We start from the raw sequence: 17,265 nt of genomic DNA on the forward strand, positions 1-17,265 counted from the left end.
GGTTTTTTCAAGCTATACTGTATTCCATTGAAAATTCTAGTTCATTTCAATAACTAGGATGGGTATCCAGAATAACTCTTCAAGCAGGAAAACAGACCTCCAAGAGGTGGAAGAATGAGGGGGCGTGGGATGAACCAACACTCAATCCAAAACTAACCCCGGGCCAGCCCCTAGGGTGCCGCTTGGAGTGCCTCTGTAGTCACTTGTTGCAGACAAAACATCAAGGGTCACCCTCACAGGGTAGGATTTGGAATAAGGCAACGACAGATCTTCCTTCCCACAGTGCTGTGCGGAGGCGGCATGGTTCTCTTGAGGCCCTGCTCTCCTGACATTACCCTCCAGCAGCACCATGCGAGTGTCCCTGCAGTAGCAGAACAAACCCAAGCAGCACATTTCCAGCAGAGCAGAGCACAACAGGCTGGCCAGGCGGCTCAGGGCTTCCAGACAGGTTCCCAGGGCAGGGGGTCAGGGCTCACGGGATTCCAGACAGGTTCCCAGGGCAGGGGGTCAGGGCTCACGGGATTCCAGACAGGTTCCCAGGGCAGGGGGGCAGGGCTCACAGGATTCCAGACAGGTCCCCAGGGCAGGGGGTCAGGCCATGCTGTGGAGCTTAAGAGCAGCCTTTAATGAGAACACTAATCTGCCACTGACATTACCATACCTGGAGAACCACTGGAGCCTCAGGTCAGCCCTCACTGGAGGGGTGAGGACCAGGGGAGGGTAGGTGAAGGGCAGGGGTCATGGGGAGAGGGCCAGGGGTGAGGATGGTGAGGGCCAGCCAGACAAGGGGTGGAAGGGGGTGCAGGGTTTTGCCAGTGAGGTTTACACAGGTACAGAAGGCTTAATGTTCAGATGAAGACTCCAGAGGGAGAACAACAAAAACTCATTGAGACCATTGTAATAGTCAAGCAGCTTTTACTCTGACCTCCCTAACACCTTACATTTTCCCCTCTGTGAGCTAGCAACTCAAACCTTTAAATGTTTATATGAACAAAATAAACATTTTGAAGCGCAGGAAAAAAAAAGAAAAAAGAGATTCAAGTATGTCAAAGTGATCAAAGACAGCCAATGGAATTAGTCCGTTCTAAGATACAGTGGCCAATACGTGGTCTGTTTCTAATATGATGATTATTCAACAAGCCAGATCAGCTCTCAGCAGGCCTAAATGAACCACACCTTTAAAAGGTAGGCCTGTAAACACCCTCCCTGTTTAGGGCACTGCATCTTAAGACCTGGGGGAAGGAACCATTGTCGGGTGTGTGTTACAGATCATCCCACACACCAAGGTATATTACATTGCCAAAAGTATGTGCTCATCAAACATCTAATTCCAAAATCATGGGCATTAATATGGAGTTGGTCCCCCCTTTGCTGCTATAACAGCCTCCACTCGTCTGGCAAGGCTTTCCACTAGATGTTGGAACATTGCTTCCATTCAGCCATGAGTATTAGTGAGGTCGGGCACTGATGTTGGGCGATAAAGGCCTGGCTCGCATTCAGCGTTCCAAAGGTGTTCGATGGGGTTGAGGTCAGGGCTCTGTGCAGGCCAATCAAGTTCTTCCACACCAATCTCGACAAATCATTTCTGTATGGACTTCACTTTGTGCACGGGGGCGTTGTCCTGCTGAACCAGGGAAGGGCCTTCCCCCAACTGTTGCCACAAAGTTGGAAGCACAGAATCGTCACGAAAAGGCTTCCCCAACTGGCAGGCCGTGGGCCCGAATTTGGCCCGCTGTGTTTTTATTTGACCCCCGAGTTTTCTGGTGTAGAATTTTCATTGTTGGACATAAAATACTGTAAAGACACCAGGAAATCATCTCCAAGTGATTTTCATAAAAAAAAAAAAAATCTGTTTCCAAGTATTCCCAAGCACAAGAGAGAGACAAAAAGTAAGCAATGTTTGAAATTATTGTTTTAGTCAAATATATATATTTGATCTTCTTGCGGTCAATTTAAAGTCTACAAATGATTAGTAATTATGTTCCGGTCCCCCGACCATCCGCTCAAGAAATAAAAAATTGGCCCACAGCTGGATCTAGTTTATGATCCCTGGTCTAATTGTCATTGTATGCTGTAGCATTAATATTTCCCTTCACTGGAACTAAGGGGCCTAGCCCGAACCATGAAAAACAAGCCCCAGACAAGTATTCCTCCTCCACCAAACTTCCCAGTTGGCACTACACATTTAGGTAGGTAGTGTTCTCCTGGCATTCGCCAAACCCAGATTCGTCCGTCGGACTGCCAGATGGTGAAGCATGATTCATCACGCCAGAGAATGCGTTTCCACTGCTCGAGTCCAATGGTGGTGAACTTTACCCCCCTCCAGCCGATGCTTGGCATTGCGCATGGTGATCTTAGGCTTGTGTGCAGCTCTTTGGCCATGGAAATCCATTTCATGAAGCTCCAGATGAACAGTTATTGTGCTGATGTTGCTTCCAGAGGCAGATTGGACTCTGTAGTTAGTGTTGCAACCGAAGGCATACGATTTTTACACGCTACATGCTTAAGCACTCGGCGGATCCGTTCTGTGAGCTTGTGTGGCCTACCACTTTGAGGCTGAGCCGTTGCTGCTCCTAAACGTTTCCACTTCACAATAACAGTACTTACAGTTGACCGGGGCAGCTCTAGCAGGACAGAAATGTGACGAACTGAATTGTTGGAAAGGTGGCATCCTTTGACGTGCCACTTTGAAGATCACTGAGTTCTTCTACTGACTATTTGTCTATGGAGATTGCATGGCTGTGTGTTCGATTTTATACACCTGTCAGCAACGTGTGTGGCTCATATAGTTATATATGCTAATTTGAAGGGGTGTCCACATACTTTTGGCAAATGTAGTGCATGTTCAAGGGAAGACCATGCTGCACGTCATTTATTTACTCAGCATCACACTACTTACACCCATTGTTAAAAGTCACTGCAAACAGAAAGGAGACAAGGTTAGCTTGAGGTTAGTTCCCTCGTCAGTTACCAGTAATGGTTTGTCATCCTTGGACATCCAGTACATGTGGTTTTGTAGATACTGGGGTTCCGCTGTATTCTTGAAGTGCTACACGAATGCTACATTAGCATAAATGTGTGTGTGGCTGGTAGCCTAGCGGTTACCAGCGGTTACTGTAAGTCACTCTGGATAAGAGTATCTTCTGTGTGTGTCTGTGTGTGATGCCCACATGGGAGGGCTGCTGCCTGAAATGGTCACATTCTATGGGATATCAGTTGGACGGAGGTCTCATTCTGAGATAAGAGGTGGACTTCAGTAAACAGGACATGGAACAGACTGATACAACCAGGACATGAAAAAAACCCAAGTCTGACACCAGAGACGACTGAAGGAGAAGGAAACGGAGCAGTACTCACTGTAACCCATTCCCTGGATAAAGTATTTGAAGGCCTCCGCGAGTTTACCCGGCTGTAAGACACAAACAGAAAACTGAATGAAGTAACAGTTGAGATATAAATCAGAAGCTTTCATCCCAAGCGACTTACAGTAATGCATACCTTCTACGTACGGGTGGTGCCGCGAATCAAACTCACGGTCCTGGCAAAGCAAGCGCCATTCTCTAAACAACGGAGTTACAGAGGACCACTTAAGTGTAGTTTAAGACAAACACAAAACTAGTTAATGACTCACCTGGATGACCTGAGGAAGCCCGCCACAGTCTTGCATCTATAGGGAAGTAACCAGAGCATGACCAGAGTGGAGAATCTCACAGACAGGACCATGCCGTTAGTCAAAACACCTTAACATTCACTGGCCTATGAACACATGGAAGAATGCTGAACCTCTAAGTACCATTCAGATCGTGTGCATTACTAAAGAGCAGAACAGCAGGGACCACATAGCATTACCACTCCTATTTCTAACAACAAAAGAGTAACTGAACACACCTTAAGAAGGGTTGTTTTGGTTGGATTTAACCTCGAGTTGCATTCAACCTGTAAACGAGAAAAGAAGATGGATGAGATACAACAGCAGTTTAGACAGGGTTCAGTCTGGCCCCTCCTATTCAGAAAGGTTACGTCTAGTGACCTCAACCCCCGTCTCTATAGACTGAACACACTGTCCCTGATGGGGGTTGATACTTTGTATTGGAATCAGACCCTCTGGCTTATTCGCTACTGTGTTGCCATGGAGATAAAGTGGGCACCCACCACTGCATCGACAGCCGGGGACGTGTCACCAACCACCAGCAGAGAAGTGCATCTGGATGGAGAGACAGGAGGGAAAACCGGTTAAGGGCTGTTTTAAAAGCACGACGCAACGCGGAGTGCCTGGACACAGCCCTTAGCCGTGGTATATTGGTCAGATACCACAAACCGCCCGAGGTGCCTTATTGCTATATAAAAACTGGTTACTAACGTAATTATAGCAGTAAAAATACTTTTTATTCTATTTATACCTGTGGAATATGGTCTGATATACCACAGCTGTCAGCCAAATCAGCATTCAGGGCTCGAACCAGTCAATTTATAAAAAAAAAACAACTCACATACAAAACATACAGTCCAACGGCAATAAGACGGAGCTGCAGTAATACAGTCTGCAGCATGTTTACATACGTCAGTGTGTTCACCGTGTCGTCAGTCAGACCGGTGACAGGCCTCTCAATCTCCAAGTCCCGACGGCTGTCATAACAAATAGATGAACCAAATCAACCCATCTATAATTTCTACCCAAAATGGACAGCCAGTTATTCTTGGGGTTCTATGTACAGTACTGTACCTGTTGTAGGCATTGCAGAAGAGGGCCAGGTTTTCCTGGTTGATATCCTGGGAGATGTGCAGCCGATACGTCTGGGTGATCTCCTGGTTGTCAGACAGCTCATCCTCAGGGGGCAAAGATTGTTACGTCACTTTCAACCACCCACCGTATTCAGCCAGTATGCTCTGCCCCTGGACAGGGCTATCAAGACCTTTCGAACGGACTCGCCAGAAACAGATCCTTAACTAAACCATTAACTTATTCTGAGATGAAATATCAGTTTGCACGTCAGAAAAGTCTGCATAGCCCTTTCCCTCTGTCCCATCCCAGTCTCCCACCCTTCCAGACAGCCCTCTGACTCACTTTCCCTCTGTCCCATCCCAGTCTCCCACCCTTCCAGACAGCCCTCTGACTCACTTTCCCTCTGTCCCATCCCAGTCTCCCACCCTTCCAGACAGCCCTCTGACTCACTTTCCCTCTGTCCCATCAAAGTCTCCCACCCTTCCAGACAGCCCTCTGACTCACTTTCCCTCTGTCCCATCCCAGTCTCCCACCCTTCCAGACAGCCCTGTCCCATCCCAGACTTCAGACACTGACTTTCCCTCTGTCCCATCCCAGTCTCCCACCCTTCCAGACAGCCCCCTGACTCACTTTCCCTCTGTCCCATCCCAGTCTCCCACCCTTCCAGACAGCCCTCTGACTCACATCACTGAAGTGGTGGGCCATCACTATGTCCACCAGGTTGCTGGTCCAACCGGACATCTAAAACAAAGAACAAATAATTACGTTCCAAGGTGCCAATCTAGTATGACTCTAAAATGCACAGAGTTAGCATAGAAATGTGTGTGTGTGTGTATGGGCACATTCCTACCTTGGAGGCAGCCCAGTCCATCCAGCCCTTTGCACAAGGGTCCACATTGATGAGGACCAGACCTTCAACCAGGGCCGGCTCATTGAGCTGAAGACAGAGGATAGGGGGTTACTGTACTGACCGTACTGTGTGGAACAGAGGACCAAAGGAGTCACAGACAGGGCCCAGCAGCAGAGGAAGCAGGGAAGCACACAAATGTAGAGTTAAGTGCCTTTCTCAAGGGCACAGACAGATTTTCCCCCCTAGTCGGTTTCGATTTCGGGGTTTCGAACCAGCGACCTCTCGGTTACTGGTCCAACGGTTTTAACCGCTTGGCTACCTGCCGCATGCAGGACTGGTGGAACAGCATGCCAATTACACGCTTCCTCAAAAACTTTGAGACATCTTTGGCGAAGTCTTGTGTGACAACCACATATTTTCGAGTGGCCTTTTACAGTCCCCAACACAAGGTGCATCTGTGTAATGACCATGCCGTTTAATCAGCTTCTTGATATGCCACACCTGTCAGGTGGATGGATTATATTGGCAAAGGAGAAATGTTCACTAACAGGTATGTAAACAATTAAGCATTTTGGAATGGTATGGTATGGAAAATTCTACTTCAGCTCATGAAACAACAATATGTTCCGTATATATTTTTATTCCGTATATATTTTTTTTGTGAACCCAACGCGCCGCTTCTCTAGAGAGAAATCTAGTCCTTCATGAGAGAAATCTAGTAAAGAACTACGTGGGGCGCTGCGTTATGGTAATTAACTGCAATGACCATATTCCATTCCGTCTGTTTTCTCTGGCTGGGACCGAGATGGATACACTTTTACACCGGCGACATTAGGTTAGATACACACAGACCGCATAAGAAATGAATGTACACAACAAGAGAGGAAAAGAGAGAGTTTGTGAAAGTATGCCCTTATATGTTGAAGAAGTAGTAAAATTATTTTGTTAGTGGAGATCGATAGAGACTGCTCTGTTCATCCTTGTTCAGCCCAGTTATTATTGAAGACAGAGGACAGACGGAGTAGTGCAGATGCTAGCAGATACCATAGATTTCCAGTCATTACGCTAGCTAGCACTGTCTCGCGAAACTACCTCAAACTTCCTTCATACTGGACACAGAGACGCAAAAAAATGGCATCCACACATTCATTTGACTCTGCGGAAGCAGATAAAAGTCATCAATGCCAAAATCTGAAATGATCACTTGAAGACATTTGTCTTAACAAATGATCTTGTTATATGTTTGGAAACAAGCAGGGTGCGCAGGAGTTCATGTGGTATATGGAGGACTAGGAGGAATGCGGACTTACAGCCAGTCTGGATAGGATGTAGGCTCCAGCGCCAACTCCAATCCCAATCACACTGTTCACCCTGGGGAAAGGGGAGAGAAAAATACAAGCCGCAATGAAGATGTAACAACAATTAAAAAGTCAATAAACAACAGTGTAAGAGGTAGTTATGGAAACCATAGACAATATAGGGTTCTACATCCATGATGGAAACACTGCAGGAGAACTTACTTCAGCTGAGTCATGACAGAAGGCAGCATCTCAGACAGCTCATCCATGGTAGGGTACTGGTACCTGGGACAGACAGACATATAGGTTTGTAGGGTACTGGTACCTGGGACAGACAGACATATAGGTTTGTAGGGTACTGGTACCTGGGACAGACAGACATATAGGTTTGTAGGGTACTGGTACCTGGGACAGACAGACATATAGGTTTGTAGGGTACTGGTACCTGGGACAGACAGACATATAGGTTTGTAGGGTACTGGTACCTGGGACAGACAGACATATAGGTTTGTAGGGTACTGGTACCTGGGACAGACAGACATATAGGTTTGTAGGGTACTGGTACCTGGGACAGACAGACATATAGGTTTGTAGGGTACTGGTACCTGGGACAGACAGACATAGGTTTGTAGGGTTGGTACCTGGGACAGACAGACATATAGGTTTGTAGGGTACTGGTACCTGGGACAGACAGACATATAGGTTTGTAGGGTACTGGTACCTGGGACAGACAGACATATAGGTTTGTAGGGTACTGGTACCTGGGACAGACAGACATATAGGTTTGTAGGGTACTGGTACCTGGGACAGACAGACATATAGGTTTGTAGGGTACTGGTACCTGGGACAGACAGACATATAGGTTTGTAGGGTACTGGTACCTGGGACAGACAGACATATAGGTTTGTAGGGTACTGGTACCTGGGACAGACAGACATATAGGTTTGTAGGGTACTGGTACCTGGGACAGACACACATATGAGTTTGTAGGGTACTGGTACAGACAGCGGTAGGACCAGGATCACTGAGGTACAATAGGTCTGCCTTGGTGAGGTAACTGGCACTAGTTATTTGAAACAGACTCTCTGTTTAGTTTTTTAAAATGGACTGATGACCAGAGACACTACCAGACACCTGGAGCAGCACACCATCCTATCAAGTTGATGAAAGTCCAAAGCCATGTCATGTTCTGGCCGGCCATGTGACTCCTGGTCTGAAACGGTCCTTTCACTCACTCACACAGAGGAAGGGGAGGCGGGGCCAGGGGAAGGGGAGGCGGGCCATGGGAAGGGTCAGCGTGGGGGGGGTAGGTGCAGCCAGAGGACCTCATGGTTTACTCTGGCTCTGACGACATAGCCACCATTTATTCAGGTCAACAATATCAATCATGACTGTGTTGATATTATTACATGATGTTGAGGATGATGACTTGAGTGAACTGGCCTCTTACCCTGTGGGGAATGGGGGAGCACCCTCCTGCTGTCCTGGGGCGTCCACATGAACCACAGCAAAGTGGGATGTGATCTCCTGCATGTCTTCAAAGTTGAACAGTGTGTTGAAACAGGACTTATCTGCAAGGGGGAGGGGGGGCAGCACTGTTTAAAAAGTCACCCCATTTATGGGTCCTACTCAAATAGACATTTAACAAAAACGACGACACTGAATGTAACATTGAGCGTGTCAAGAAATCCCATCCCATACCAGTAATCAACCAAAACAATATACTGAAACAATGAGGCAGCCAACTGCTGGAGCAATCCAGTCTGACATAGTGGCTCATATCTCCAATGCTCAAGGACTTTTCTACCTTCAACCCTACAGTTTCTTACATCTCTACAGCTGTTCTAATGACAATTCACCCGTGATATTATGCATTTTACTGGTGTTTGGAGAGATTTCAAAGCCTAGCTGGGCCAATGAGACCCTGAATGTGTGTACACTCACGGTTGAGACCAATGTCATGGTAGGTGAGGATGACTGGTCTATTGCCCTTGGGGGTGCCCCTCATCGTCACGTGCAGAACACCATGGGGGGTCTCGATGTCATGCTCCTGAAACACAAGACAGCATGGTTTGAGTCAGGGCCGGCGGTGTCTGTGGAGCTTAGAGGAGCCAGCCTTTTAGTGCCAGTCAGTCATAAAACAATTCAGGTGCAGATTTGAGAAAGAAAACATGCATTATTCATAGTAGGAGTAGGAGACATCCTTGCTGAGGAAGTGATTTTCAGTGCCAGTAGGAGACATCCTTGCTGAGGAAGTGATTTTCGGTCTCCTACTGACAATTAGGCTCGCTGAGGAAGTGATTTTCAGTAGGAGACATCCTCCCTCAGGAAGTGATTTTCAAAGTGCCAGTAGGAGACATCCTCGCTGAGGAAGTGATTTTCAGTGTCAGTAGGAGACATCCTCGCTGAGGAAGTGATTTTCAAAGTGCCAGTAGGAGACATCCTCGCTGAGGAAGTGATTTTCAGTGTCAGTAGGAGACATCCTCGCTGAGGAAGTGATTTTCAAAGTGCCAGTAGGAGACATCCTCGCTGAGGAAGTGATTTTCAGTGTCAGTAGGAGACAGAAAACCACTTCCTCAGCAAGGCTTAGTGTCAGGAGAGAGAAAATCATTTCAGGATGTGCAGGTCATGATGAAAACTGGGTTCTCTTTAGCAGGTAGCCTAGAGGATGACCTAGATTGAAAACTGACTGGCTGGATCATCATGACCCATATCTCTGTGGTCACAATGACCGCTGCATGTGAGCGGCACGGCTAATGTCAGGAGGTGCTGTTCGCACCACACCAGACGCATATGTGCACACTGTAGTCTCTCACACCATACACACACACGCAACGCAGATGTGTGGATATGTAGAGGGCCCTCTACCTGTCTCGTCTCACAGATAACATCATCTGACGTCTGGCTAATCTAATTATGTGGGGATGGGAATCTCTGTCCGTCCACAGCACTTAGACCTAAAGCTAATTCAACATTAAATGTCATTTAACAGGTCACATCTTCAAATCAAATGTTATTAGTCACATGCTCCGAATATAACAGGTGTAGTAGACCTTACAGTGAAATGCTGAATATAACAGGTGTAGTAGACCTTACAGTGAAATGCTGAATACAACAGGTGTAGTAGACCTTACAGTGAAATGCTGAATATAACAGGTGTAGTAGACCTTACAGTGAAATGCTGAATACAACAGGTGTAGTAGACCTTACAGTGAAATGCTGAATATAACAGGTGTAGTAGACCTTCACAGTGAAATGCTGAATATAACAGGTGTAGTAGACCTTACAGTGAAATGCTGAATATAACAGGTGTAGTAGACCTTACAGTGAAATGCTGAATATAACAGGTGTAGTAGACCTTACAGTGAAATGCTGAATACAACAGGTGTAGTAGACCTTACAGTGAAATGCTGAATATAACAGGTGTAGTAGACCTTACAGTGAAATGCTGAATACAACAGGTGTAGTGAAAGACAGGTGTAGTTACAGTGAAATGCTGAATATAACAGGTGTAGTAGACCTTACAGTGGTGAATATAACAGTAGACCTTACAGTGAAATGCTGAATATAACAGGTGTAGTAGACCTGAATACAGGTGTAGTAGACCTTACAGCTGAATACAACAGGTGTAGTAGACCTTACAGTGAAATGCTGAATATAACAGGTGTAGTAGACCTTACAGTGAAATGCTGAATATAACAGGTGTAGTAGACCTTACAGTGAAATGCTGAATACAACAGGTGTAGTAGACCTTACAGTGAAATGCTGAATATAACAGGTGTAGTAGACCTTACAGTGAAATGCTGAATACAACAGGTGTAGTAGACCTTACAGTGAAATGCTGAATATAACAGGTGTAGTAGACCTTACAGTGAAATGCTGAATATAACAGGTGTAGTAGACCTTACAGTGAAATGCTGAATATAACAGGTGTAGTAGACCTACAGTGAAATGCTGAATACAACAGTGAAATGCTGAATATAACAGGTGTAGTAGACCTTACAGTGAAATGCTGAATATAACAGGTGTAGTAGACCTTACAGTGAAATGCTGAATATAACAGGTGTAGTAGACCTTAGTGAAATTCTTACTTAAAAGGCCCTAACCAAGAGTGCAGTTTAAAAAAATATTAATAAGAATAAGAGATAAAAGTAACAAGTAATTAAAGAGCAGCAGTAAAAAAAATATAAATACAAATACAATATACAATATTCATATATTCAATATTCATATACAATATACAATATATATACAGGGGGGTGCCGGTACAGAGTCAATGTGCGGGGGCACCGGTTAGTTGAGATAGTATGTACATGTAGGTAGAGAACTTCTTTCACATATGCCGTTTATTCAACACAGGAACACATCAACATCAAAAAGTTAATGAAGGCAATGCATATAGGAGGTGTGATTCAACCATATAGTTTACTAGTAAGCACAGTGCTACTACAACCTAGTGTGAGGCATGTTTCAGTCTGGTAGCAATAATGGCGTGGTGGTCAGTTTTAGCGAGAAAAATCAACAAACAAGCAGAGACCCAAATATAGGAACCCTACTAAACGCGTGTGCCTATGTCAGTGTTCAGCTTCTGTCCATTGGTGCAGCTTCCAACCACAGAGACGGCGGTTTGAGGGCCTTACTGCGTCAGAGATCTAAACTGGATGGGAGGACGCCACGCTGAGACATGAGGCCCTCTCAAACAACTGTTCAGAATCAGCCACGGCACCAGAACATTTAGCAACACTCAACACCATGGGTTCTGGGAGGGGGTAGAGATTAGGCTAAACCTGTCTATTCAGCCATGTCTGCAAAAAGCAAACACAATAGCTATACAATATGGATTGTAGTTGTTCAACCCAGGCCTGTATAAATACCTCCCTCAGCTGCGCTGACACCTGGCAGAGTCACACTCCTATCTGGGTGAGGAGGAGTATAAATAGAAGCTGCGGTTGAAGGGCTTGGCTGTGTGAAACGTTGTGAGAGAACGAGGATACATGCGAGGTGCCTTCAGCCTGGTCCCTGATACAGACCCCTGTAACCCTGTTGAATATGACGACTCTGATCAAAGAGGCTTCAGTAGACAAGAATTGCCACAACTGAAGGATAAAAAAATATATATTTTGTAGCCTGGGGCTTTTATCTACCAGATGAAATGGAAGCCTGAGAGAAAGACAAAAAAAACATAGCTTTTTCTTCTGAAACGTCAATGACCTCAAATAGCTTCCGAGTCAATGGTGGCCTTGACCAAACAAAACAAAGTAATCGTTGCTTTGAAAACAGCAGCAGTCCCAACAACTGTTTTTATGTATTCCTGGCACAAGGTTGAGCGGTTGAGCGGCTGTGCACTGCTGATATCTGGCTGGTCACAATGGAGGGGTCATGTGATGAGGAGAAGGGACCTGCTGCAGCAGTATCCTGAGAAGAACAGGCTGCTACATCTAGATCAGGGGTCATGTGATGAGGAGAGGGGACCTGCTGCAGAAGTATCCTGAGAAGAACAGGCTGCTACATCTAGATCAGGGGTCATGTGATGAGGAGAAGGGACCTGCTACATCTGCAGCAGTATCCTGAGAAGAACAGGCTGCTACATCTAGATCAGGGGTCATGTGATGAGGAGAGGGGACCTGCTGCAGCAGTATCCTGAGAAGAACAGGCTGCTACATCTAGATCAGGGGTCATGTGATGAGGAGAGGGGACCTGCTGCAGCAGTATCCTGAGAAGAACAGGCTGCTACATCTAGATCAGGGGTCATGTGATGAGGAGAGGGGACCTGCTGCAGCAGTATCCTGAGAAGAACAGGCTGCTACATCTAGATCAGGGGTCATGTGATGAGGAGAGGGGACCTGCTGCAGCAGTATCCTGAGAAGAATGGGCTTTTTTGTAAAAAAAATGTGATCGTGTCTCAATGTGATCAAGTTATGAAATTGTTATTTTCAGTCACTTTGTTTGGATAGTCCAGATAGTATGATCATCTACAGATGGACTCTGTTGACAAGCAACTGCTTGCTAAGGTTACGGTTAGAATAAGGGTTAGGGTAAGGGTTTAGGTTAGGGTTAAGATAAAGGTTAGGCTAGCGCTAGGGTTAGTAGATAGACAGACTATCCAAATAAAAAGTGTTAATTATAATTTGTACACTGCAAATAAATATAACTTATGTTCCGGCCACCCAACTATCCACGCAGACAGAAATCGTCCCTCGTCTGAATATAGTTGCCTACCCCTTAGTGATGGGGGGGAAATTAAATATATTATTTTTGATGATATATTGTATCATTTTGACAATATCTTTGCGCTAGTTGGCAGTACCTCTAGGAAAAACTCATGTTTTTCCTTCATAGCTTAATCTCTAGTTTTTTAAATAGGGAGCCAGTTTGTTACCAGCCCTTTTCTTTCCATGACAGATCATTTTCTCATGGCTCTCTTGTCCCTCTGCAGCAGACATATCGTGAGCAATATGTCCGGAACCATCGAATCACCAAATCGAGTTGCAGTACATATAGAATTGTGAGGTCACTGGCAATTCCCAGCCCTACTACCCTTGGTCTAGATCGTGTCATTCAGAGAGCACTGCAAGTTTGGACCCATTTCTCAAAGAGGCATGTGGATCTGTGGTGGCACTTGAGGGGGTTTGAGGTGTAAACAATAGTCATACTATTTTTGTTTTGATGAAGCCTAAAAGTTAGTATTTATTGGTAAAAGCCTAACATTCACCCCCTCTGAACGACAACAAAGACAGACCTAGAGGAAGCACTTAATACGGAACAAGTTAAAAGAGAAAAGCTGAACACTATCGGTTACCACGACAACACGGATCATGCTTTTCCATATTAGAGAGAGAAAAGCAACATGGCAATAATCATGGTCGGTGGTGTTTTGTAGAGCCACTTTATGCTAAATGAGGAAGAAGGATTCAAGGATGGTTCAGCAGCAGGAGAGGCAGATGTTCTGATAAACATTCAAACGTTTTCCACCACCATTACCAGCAACCTTGTTGACCAACTCCCAGAATACTCTGGACCCTTTGGAAACCATCCTATTGAAACCTATTATTCAGCCAAGGGCATCTACAAAGGACAGTTTGCATTTACGAGGTTTCAACTGTTACAAAGATGTTTAAAGATCTCGACAAACAGAAAGGAACACAATTGGATCCCAGCTAGATTCCGATGTGATGCTGCTAATCCTATTGGACGTCATGCAAAAAGACACAGTCTTTCCATTCAACATGGAAAGGTACCACAAGAGTTTAAACATGTCAGAGTTGTTCCTTTATACAAGAAAGGAAGCCAAGTTGAACAAGGGACATACAGACCAGTGTCAATCTTCAGTGTCTTGTCAAATGTTTTAGGAAGAGCACTCCATGACCTGCTCATAAAGTACATGATGACCATAACATTGTATATGACCTTCAGTCTGGGTTTTACACAATCCTATTCTACTGACACGTGTTTGCTATACTTGACAGATTTTATCAAGCATGAAATTGAATTCACACAAAGTGCAACTTCTGTGCTATGCTCATGCTTGACATACAAAAAGCATTTGATAGTGTGAACCATGATATTTAGTTGTACCAACTGAACAGAATTGGTTTTGGCAACAGCTCTTTATTATGGGTGACGTCATACCTAACTGATAGGATCAAAAGGGTGGATGTGGGCAAATCAAATCAAATCAAATTTTATTTGTCACATACACATGGTTAGCAGATGTTAATGCGAGTGTAGCGAAATGCTTGTGCTTCTAGTTCCGACAATGCAGTAATAACGAGCAAGTAATCTAACTAACAATTCCAAAAAAAAAACTACTGTCTTATACACCGTCTGACGCGAAGGAGATAAACTATGAGCATTTTGGGGTCATCGATTTGTTACTCTACCTAAATGACATGGACTCTGCCTGTTCATGTCCTCTGTTCCTGTATGTGGATGATGCTGCCCTCTTGGTTTCACATTAGGAAAAGGAGACCATTGCAAAGAACCTAAGCAGCCAACTGACTAAAGTCAGTAAGTGGTTTCCGACAACATTCTCTGCATTTAGGGAAGACAGAATGCATCCTGTTTGGTTCCAAACACAAAGTGAGAAACTCTTCCAACTTCTCAGTGAAGTGTACCAAACCATATCAAAACCATCCCTATGCTAGGGAGTTTTAAGAAATGGTTCATGGACAAAATGCTTTAAAACTGCACAGGCTTAAAGAAAGTACAATTGTTTCAATTAATGTTACTTGGTAATCTATTTTATTCCTTTTACGGTTTCCTCCCTATTGAGATGAATTTGAGAAGCATTTTGTTTTGATGTTATAATCGTGTATATTTTGTTTGCATTTATTTTCATGAGGACCACAATAGAATACGTTTAAACTTTTTGGTGTCATCCTCAATGATTTTAATGGCATTGTACTGTATCCATGTGTGGTTGTAGTGGGTTTGAAATTCTCAACAAAAATAAATAAATAAATAAATAAATAAATAAGCAACGTCTCCCGGTAGCCTGGGGTGAAAGAGACACAGGGAGGAGAGATGGATAACCTAACCCATTGTGTGGTAGGAGTCTGTGTTTTAGTCTAGGCAGGACCACACTGAATGCAGTGAAGGAAGTGAAGGAACCAGTCCACACAGTGGAACCAGGTAGTGACTCAACAAGCAAGCGAAGCGTCCATTTAAAAAATAAATATGGTCCCAGCTGGTGGTTAGGCTAATCTCTCCCTCACTCACACAGACATGCTGCATAAAATACACAGCCAGTAGGACTGGAAAACAAGCGGTGTCATATTCCATCTCTGCAACCACAGGGAATGAAGAGATGGAGGACTATCTTTAAGAGAGGAGACCTTCCCTTTTCCTCAACCCCCCAGAGCTAAACCCACCCCCCAGAGCTAAACCCCACCCCCAGAGCTAAACCACACGCCCCCAGAGCTAAACCCCACCCCCAGGGCTAAACCCCACCCCCATTCCTCATCACACCCTTCACTCCAATGGATGGTGTAAACAATGCAGTCTCTGTACTCTCCCACCTTTGCAATGCCTTCCACTTGGTAGACGCCTGTCACATTTCCCTCAGTCTGATTGATATTCTCAAGGCCCCTGACAGTGACAAACCCTTTACCTGGCTGGTGTATTGATACACTGACAACACTGTTCATTCGCCTTTCGCTGGATCGGCAGCAGTAAGAGGGTGAATAAAACACACACAGAGAGACAGACAAAGACAGATGCATTGTCTCTTCGTCACGAACACAACATAGGTCACACTCACTAGCACAAATATGCTCAGCAGGTTTTTTGTTTCCTCAGTCATACGCTTGCCCACATCACCACACTGCCTACCACCTACTTTCCCATGCCATAGAGATCACACCCCCGAGAAACAACCCAGAGAAATCAAACACACTGCTGCTCAGGGTCAGAGCTCAAGCAAAAGACAGGCCACAGAGGGTGACTGGCGATGCTATCAGCAATAAATACAACCCCACACAATCTAACAGAGAGTCTCACTCACCACCACAGCAATGGCCGAACAGGCAATGGCAATCTGGTTGAGGTCCATAACGGCTGTCATTTTGTCAGCCAGAGAAAGGAGAGAAGAGTGCTGTCTGTCCCTGTGTTGTCTGTGAAAGGGGCGGTAGTGGCGGAGAAGGGGCAGCGACAGATCGGAGAGCCCACAAGGAACGACTGAAATTTCTTCGATAGCAGCAGCTGGTCCCATCAAAAGATGGGAGGAGAATGTGTGAGAGGGGGAGGGAGAGAGGGAGAGAGACTGAGGGATTGGAGAGGCGGTGTGAATGGAAGCTCGAGAGAGAGACGTGGAGGAAGAAGGGGGAGGGAGTGTGGGAGTGTGCTTTTTGCTGGGTATGCACAAAGCTCTTAGGGTCATCTAGGCACTCAGTAGCCCTTTGTAATTGCATTTAGAAGGTCAGAAGGGCCAGTAGGTTGAACAAAGTCTACCATGTCACCCCGCTCCTCCGCAAAAACTCCATCGGCTTCCAGCCGAAATTCGCATCCATTGCAAGACCACGGTACTTGCCTACGAAGCAACAAGAGGAACTGCCCCTCCCTACCGTCAGGCTTTGTTTCTTTTTTTATTTCACCTTTATTTAACCAGGTAGGCCAGTTGAGCGCAAGTTCTCATTTACAACTGCGACCTGGCCAAGATGAAGCAAAGCAGTGCAACAAAAACAACAGGTACACATGAGATAAACAAACATACAGTCAATAACACAATAGAAAAATGTATATACAGTGTGTGCAAATGTATTAAGATTAGGGAGGTAAGGCAATAAAAAGGCCATAGTGGTGAAATAATTACAATTTAGCATTAACACAAGTGATAGATGTGCAAGCATAGATACTGGGGTGCAAAAGAGCAAAAATAAAAATGGGGATGAGGTATT

At 45.2% G+C, this 17,265-nt stretch overlaps 1 protein-coding gene across 7 annotated transcripts in view; it reads right to left on the bottom strand.

Moving 5' to 3' along the window:
- Positions 1-17,265, bottom strand: part of LOC112235768 (protein NDRG3) — a 56,629-nt gene that overhangs the window by 5,730 nt on the left and 33,634 nt on the right. For 3 of the 7 annotated variants that reach the window (XM_042304138.1, XM_042304140.1, XM_042304139.1), the window contains exons 4-15: positions 8,816-8,921; positions 8,322-8,442; positions 7,094-7,156; positions 6,884-6,944; positions 5,574-5,660; positions 5,408-5,464; positions 4,724-4,827; positions 4,561-4,626; positions 4,153-4,204; positions 3,889-3,936; positions 3,632-3,667; positions 3,358-3,409 (exon numbers count right to left, since the gene is read on the bottom strand). In XM_042304138.1, the coding sequence (XP_042160072.1) occupies positions 3,358-3,409; positions 3,632-3,667; positions 3,889-3,936; positions 4,153-4,204; positions 4,561-4,626; positions 4,724-4,827; positions 5,408-5,464; positions 5,574-5,660; positions 6,884-6,944; positions 7,094-7,156; positions 8,322-8,442; positions 8,816-8,921 (853 nt within the window). Of the gene's footprint in view, positions 1-3,357; positions 3,410-3,498; positions 3,561-3,631; positions 3,668-3,888; positions 3,937-4,152; positions 4,205-4,560; positions 4,627-4,723; positions 4,828-5,407; positions 5,465-5,573; positions 5,661-6,883; positions 6,945-7,093; positions 7,157-8,321; positions 8,443-8,815; positions 8,922-16,373; positions 16,569-17,265 lie in introns of those variants that run through there. The other 4 variants (XR_006079659.1, XM_042304136.1, XM_042304137.1 and 1 more) reach the window with 4 other exon arrangements.

The sequence above is a fragment of the Oncorhynchus tshawytscha genome, linkage group LG22 (assembly GCF_018296145.1).
Source record: "Oncorhynchus tshawytscha isolate Ot180627B linkage group LG22, Otsh_v2.0, whole genome shotgun sequence".
NCBI classification, from domain to species: domain Eukaryota; kingdom Metazoa; phylum Chordata; class Actinopteri; order Salmoniformes; family Salmonidae; genus Oncorhynchus; species Oncorhynchus tshawytscha.